The 6,874-nt window shown below is 45.6% G+C and overlaps 1 protein-coding gene across 1 annotated transcript in view; it reads right to left on the reverse strand.

The window, feature by feature from the left end:
* The window catches only part of FBXO16 (F-box protein 16), a 24,535-nt gene extending 17,933 nt beyond the window's left edge, over positions 1–6,602 (reverse strand). Inside the window, exon 1 of the mRNA XM_012654924.1 lies at positions 6,504–6,602. Within this exon, the coding sequence (XP_012510378.1) occupies positions 6,504–6,602 (99 nt within the window). The remainder of the gene's footprint in view (positions 1–6,503) is intronic.
* Between the last annotated feature and the right edge of the window lie 272 nt (positions 6,603–6,874).

The following is a 6,874-nucleotide window of genomic DNA, read 5'->3' on the forward strand; positions in this document are numbered from 1 at the left end:
CTCACTCTTGCTCAGGCTGGTTTCGAACTCCTGAGCTCAAACAATCTGCCCGCCTCAGCCTCCCAGAGAGCTAGCATTACAGGCATGAGCCACCGCGCCTGGCCAATAGTAGTAGTTTTTTAAAAGAACAATGTTTTTGAGCTTCAGGGAAGTAAAAAAAAAAATGAAAAATGGAATTGTAAAGAGAAATTGATTTTAGAATTTGAAAGGAGATGAAAAAACTAACAAAAAAAAACAGGAAACTGGAACTCCCTCCTCCAAAATTCTATATTAATGATATGAGAATTTACAAACTTTATGAATGAGCAGCTCTGTGTTTATATTTCGGTGTGTACACATATTGACTGTACATGTACTTGTATGTAGGATTAGAGATCTGTTTATGTGTACCTCTGGGCTTGCAACTGAGTATCTGTGCAGGTTTGTTATCATATACTGTTTAGGACAGACACTATGTCTTATTCGTCCTGCCATCCCCAGCGTAGAGGGCTATATACACAGCACGTTACGGGTGCCCGTGCTTGTTGAATTGAATGGATGTGATGGTGAGAATGTACATCCTTATGGATGTATCAGTACAATGTGAGTATATTTATATGTTGGTGTCTAGGTGGTTTTCTGAGCATCGGTGCATATGGTATTGGAGTGAGTGAGGAAGGGAAGACTAATGCGGGTATGTCTGGCAGAAGAGGGGCTTATGAAGAGAAGAAGAGAGAGTAATGAACATATGTGACTGTCTCTCTTGCAACAACGCATACACCCTCTGTCAGCTTTCAAAATTGGGATCGATGTTTTTCCCTTCCACTTGGCACTCCCTAAATTCTCCGGCACTGTAAGAATCTTCCTTCTTGGAGGGGTGACGCAGACCTATTTCTTTCCTTTTTGTGGAGGAGGATGAGGCGCTGGTTTTATGCTTGCAACAGATAATGCTTTCCTTCCTTTTTTAGACTCTCAAGCTCCGGTTGCCAAGGACATTCGAAATGGGAATTGAAATAATTGGTTCAACAACCACCCTGGGACCAGTGAAATGTCAGTTTTGCTCTTGGCCAGGGAATCTCACAGGTAGATACTTTTTGTACATTAAAGAAGAAAAAGAAGGGCCGGGCGTGGTGGCTCACGCCTGTAATCCTAGCACTCTGGGAGGATGAGGTGGGAGGATCGATTGAGGTCAGGAGTTCGAGACCAGCCTGAGCCAGAGCAAGACCCCGTCTCTACTTAAAATAGAAAGAAATTAGCCAGGCGTGGTGGCGCATGCCTGTAGTCCCAGCTACTTGGGAGGCTGAGGCAAGAGAATCACCTGAGCCCAGGAGTTGGAGGTTGCTGTGAGCTAGGCTGATGCCATGGCACTCTGGCCCAGGCAACAAAGCAAGACTCTGTGTCAGAAAAAAAAGAAGAAGAAGAAGAAGAAAAAGAAGACCCTTTTCCCTAATTAACTGCCACCTGGGCTGCTAGGACCCTCAGCAGCAACAGATAAACCCAGAATTTCTAGATGAAAACAGAAGAAAACCTATAGAGCACAGAAGATTCAAAAAAATCTGGACACATATTTTCTGACATCTTCTCTGTCAACCACCTGTCACTCAGCCTAGGTCACTTATGACGCACAGTGATCTCTCTCCTCCCAACTCCTACTCCATTTATAGTTCATGCTTCACTTAGACCTTATAGTGTTTGCTTTTGCTCTCTAGTGTTTCTGCTAGTTCTACCTTCCCATGTAGATTACAACCACCTTCTCGTGCCTGCTCCACAGAACCAGCAAGTTCAGGTTCCATGGCAGGCCCTCGATAAACCATTTTGCTGATCGAGTAACAACAACAAGAAAGCTTCAACGGTCATAGAATTTTAGAGCTAAAAGAAATCCTAAAGATCTTTTTGTTCAATTCCCGTATTTTAGAGAGGACAAGCAGAGGCCCCCCCCAAAAAAAATCCCTGAGTCCAGACTCTCTGTTCAGCTCAACTCTGCACTTGGTCCCTCACCAGGACCTGGGTCTTCCCCATCCCGACTTCCAGCCCTGTGTTCCTGACGAACGGCTGCCCATGCTGTGGCCTGAAGGTAGGAAGAAGAGGACACGTCCTGATACCACAACCAAGTTTGCAAAAGCAGGCTGGGACATCATGGTGTCCAACGATGGCGTGGCCCATTGGAGACAAAGGGACACTGACTTGAAGAGTCCAAGTAAGTCGGCTCTTGACCAGACGGGTCCAGACCCTAGTAGAAATGGATGGGAGAAAAGGGGAGGCCGGAAGTCAGCAGCCCCCACATCTGGTTCTGACTCGACCCGTGGCAAGAAATAGGATTTTGGGCAAGTGATTTTATCGTCAGGTCCTCAGTTGGATTTATAATCTTATATTCCCCAGTTTGGAGCAAGTCTTCATTCCAAAGATCTGCAATCAGGTCCTTCATTTTAAAGAGCTGGAAAACAAAATCTCTCTTCAAAATGGAAACGTTAAAAGGGATCTTCTTGCAGAATGCTGCAGTTTGTTGACATCGCAGTTTACTCAGAGCCTGCTGTTAAGTCAGAATCCATGGTTGTTATTTTAGTCTGTTGACACTGCAGTTACATATTTCATTATGTGACACCATTGCATTGTAGGAGGGAGATATTTAGGGCTCCTAAATAATGATTAATTGATGGTAACTAGGTGCTTTTTCTCAGAACACTTTTTTTTTTTTTTTTTTAGAGACGGGGTCTTATTCTGTCTTCCTAGCTGGAGTGCAGTGGAGCAATCATAGCTCACTGTAGCCTCGAACTCCTGGGCTAAATAAATCCTCCTGCCTCAGCCTCCTGAGTAGCTGGGACTACAGGTGCGTGCCACCACACCTAGCTAATTAAAAACATTTTTTTTGTAGAGATGGGGTCTCGTTGTGTCGCCCAGGCTGGTCTCGAGCTCCTGGCCTCAAATGACCCTCATACCTCGGCCTCCCGAAGCGCCGGGATTACAGGTGTGAGACAGCATCCGGCCCTCAGAACACTCTTTTAACATGTACTGTACTACTACCTGTGTGAACCATACTCTAAAAGAAATGTGGATCACTTTCTTTTCTTTTTAAAAATCATATATATTTGAGGTGTATAACATGATGTTCTGATATACACATATGCAGTGAGATGATTATTACAGTTATGCAAAGTATCCTATCCATCACATCCTTTTTGTGTGTGTGTGTGTGTGTGTGTGTGAGAAAGAGAGAGAGAGAGAGAGAGAGAGAGAGAGAGAGAGAAGGATCACTTTCAATTAAAACACTAGATGCAAAGAAATATTTACTTTTAAAATATTCCTCCCCTCAAAATTCACAATGCCTGAATCATTTCGTACTCTGTTACATATGCCTACATATCCCTGATGTTGCTATTTTTTTAGGCATCCAATTTTGAATTCAAACTCTCTGCTTAAAGCCTGCTGTGAAGTTAACATTCTGTGACTCTTATTTTAGTCTGAGAGAGTTACATACTTCACATTTTACTACAGAACAGAAGAAAGACGAAATTAATACAAAAACAAAAAACAGGACCTCGAAATTGCACTGATCATTGGTGACAGATACCCTGATTTTGAAGTCTAGAAAACCCCATGAAATTCTTGTAGGATGCCTTTTGGCCAGCTGCATCCCTGGGCATTTATTTTTAATCCCTTTCATGCGGTCAAACTGTTAGATCTGGAAGAGACCTTCGAGGTCATCTGATCCAACCTACTCATTTTACAAAGGAGGATGAGGCCCTGGGAAGGTAAGTGCCTTACTCGGTCATGCAGGAAATCACTGGTAGAAACTGATCTGCACCTAGAGTTTTCAATTCCCAGAGTTACTGTTCTTTGTTTGTGTTTATTTATATTTGTCTCTAAAACCGAAACATTACTGCACTGTATGAAGTAAGAAAATGAAACCCCTCTCTTCTGACACATCTGCCTCTAGCCACCAATGCCCATGGAACTCTTTGGGGGAAACCAGTATCAATAGTTTGGTATAATCACATACAAATTCTATGGGTGTGTATATATCCACACAAAGATTTTAAAACATAATTTTACTCCAAACAAGAACCTAACTAAACCAAAAAATGATTTTTGGGGACAGAATAAAATGGCAGTTTTGAACAACAAAATAAATACTATCTCTAGAAATGATCATTACATTTGATAAAAATCTATTAAAGAGCCACGGTAAGACAACGTCATGCTTGCTGTGATGCACTGATTCCCGTCCAGGACGGAAGGATTTAATCCCTCACCTGTTGGGAGGCTACTGGTTGACAGCCACAGGCTTGAGAGACTGCCTTGCCCAAGGTCAGGCTGGGGGCAGGGGAGCTGGCAGCCACTGGAAGATCAGTGTGAAAGGGTAAAGGTCGGACCCCCTTGCTGCAGTGCAAGGCAACACTAGGATCATGCCAGCTTCAGGGTGTCGTATGGGGTCAGTGGAGGAGACCTCCTTGAGACTGCATTCCAGCCCACCTTCTTCCTCTGCCCCACACCTATGCCTTGCCCGTTCCTCTCCTCCCCTGCACTCCTCTCCCCTCCCCTCTGCTCCCCTTCCCTTCTTGGTGCAGAACCTGACAGCACCCCCCAGTCAATGCCCTACATGCTAACTTCAGAATCTGCCTCTCTAGGAACCCAACATGCAACAGGCAGTCTGGCAAATTTTGCTTATTAAGACCCTTTTCTCTCCACAGCTGCTAAATTGATCAAGACTCCTAGTTTTTCAAAGAAAATGTCTGAAAATCAAGGAATCCAACAAATGCATATTTCAATTCAAGTCACTTTTTCACGTGTGTGCAAAACGTTCACAATTCTATGGGGAAACATATTTCAAAACTAAACACTGAAGTTGTGGGGGGAGAAAGCAAATAAGCTGTTATGTAAACTGTTGGAGAGCTAGGAGCACTGCAAACAGTGCTCAATAAATAATTGTTGAGCTGAATAAAAAAAGGTTTTCAGTAGACTTGTTTGGTGTTCATGGCTGAAGGCTGGATTTCTCTCTTTCCTGGCCTTTCCATTTTTTTTTTTTTTTTTTTTTGAGACAGAGTCTTGCTCCTTGCCTGGGGGCTAGAGTGCGGTGGTGTCATTGTAGCTCACAGCAACCTCAAACTCCTGGGCTCCACCAATTCTCCTCTCCTGCCTCAGCCTCCCGAGTAGCTGGGACTACAGGCGTGCACCACCATGCCCGGCTAATTTTTCTATTTTTGTAAAGACGGGGTCTCGCTATGTTGTTCAGGCTGGTCTTGAACTTCTGACCTCAAGCGATCCTCCTGCTTCGGCCTCCGAGAGTGCTACGATTACAGGCGTGAGCCACCTTGCCCTGCCTCCCTGCCTTTATTTTTTTTCTCCTGGTCTCTCCTTCTGATTCTCTTTCTCTCTCCTCTTATACTCTCTTCTCCATTTTACTTTTCACTATTCCAATCCCTACCCTGGCTCTTCTGTCTCTCTCCTAAAATTGCTCATGTTTCACATCAGAGGAGCAGACACCGCACCACCGGGGCAGAAGGGGGCAGGTTTGGTGACCCAGCTCAGCTAGAGGGATCAGCACACCTGTCAGGTTCAGAGAAACAGAGGGGCAGATCTGGGCTCAGGAAGGAGAGATGAAGGGGCGAGAGGGCGAGAGTGAAGGGAGGAGGTGCCAGGGAGCAGAGCTGAGCTCCACTCTGTTTCTTGTGCTTCAGGAACCATATCGGGCACTGAAATACGGAGAGAAAAGATAGAATCGCAACTCTCAAACGTAGTAGAGTTGAGTGGGAAAGTCAGAAAACGGTGACGAGGGGAGCAGGGAGCAGGGGAGGCCTCACAGAGGAGCGAGCATTTGAGCGGCTCTGCCGGGGGCGAGGAGAGCGCGTGCAGACGCAGGGAGGTGCGGGAGGCCAGGCTGCCCCTGGCTCCCGAGCTGGGCTTGGGCACCAGGTGCGAGGAAGCAGCGGCAGGGGTGGGACCTGGAAGGTGGGCTGAGGTCAGGTCATGATGGACCCTGATGCTCTTGCGTGGGCGGCTGGACTCCACCTTTGGGGGTGGGGCCCATGTCAGTTTCACATGCTAGGGCTGGTATTTTAGAATGGAAAGATCATTCTGGGGCCAGAATGGAGGATGGATCGGTAGCGATAGAGGCGGTGAAACCAGTTAGGGGGTCACTGCTGGCAGAGGGTGGGCAGGGTGTGAACTGAGACTGTGGAGCTGGGGTTTGGGGCACTCCTCACAGACAGACCACCCTCTCCTCTCTGTCCTGGTGGTTCTAGAGGAGAACCAGGGATGGAAGAAGAAAGGCAACTGGGCTGAGAAAGGAGGAGCGACAGTGGAGGAAGGAGCACATCTAAGACATCTTCCTGGGCAGGGACTCTGTCTGTTGCCAGCCTTGTGCATACAGCAAGGGCGCGATAAAAGTTTTTGAACATATCCTTCATTTTTTTTCATCCATTACACAATCCTTAACAATTCCTGTTCATATTTAGGTAGCCAAAATTTTAATACATTTTTTTCTTTAAGTCATGGATCCAATTGATAAAACAGCTCTGGCCACTTACCTGGCTATTCAAAAGCTGATGGTTTAGGGGTGTCCAGGTACTCATCTTTGTCTGCATTTTGGGACCATCTATGCTTTTGGGAGGTGCAAATGCCATCATGAAATAAGTGGATATTCTTCCATAAGAAAGACTATACCTATTAGAAGAAATGAATCATATAATCTTCAGAATACTAAAAATGCTAACACCATATAATTTTTTAGCACATTAGGAGAGAGAATAGGTGGGAAGAGCATTTACTGGAGCATCTTATATGCCAAGCGCTTTACATGCAGGCTCAGTGGAAGCTCACAACCATCTGGCGAGGTGGTGGCTTTCAGCGCATTTTTCAGATGATGAAGAGAATGAGGGTCATTGAAGGCACCTCGTCC

This window comes from Propithecus coquereli, unplaced genomic scaffold, assembly GCF_000956105.1.
Source record: "Propithecus coquereli isolate 6110/MARCELLA unplaced genomic scaffold, Pcoq_1.0 Scaffold451, whole genome shotgun sequence".
Lineage (NCBI taxonomy): Eukaryota > Metazoa > Chordata > Mammalia > Primates > Indriidae > Propithecus > Propithecus coquereli.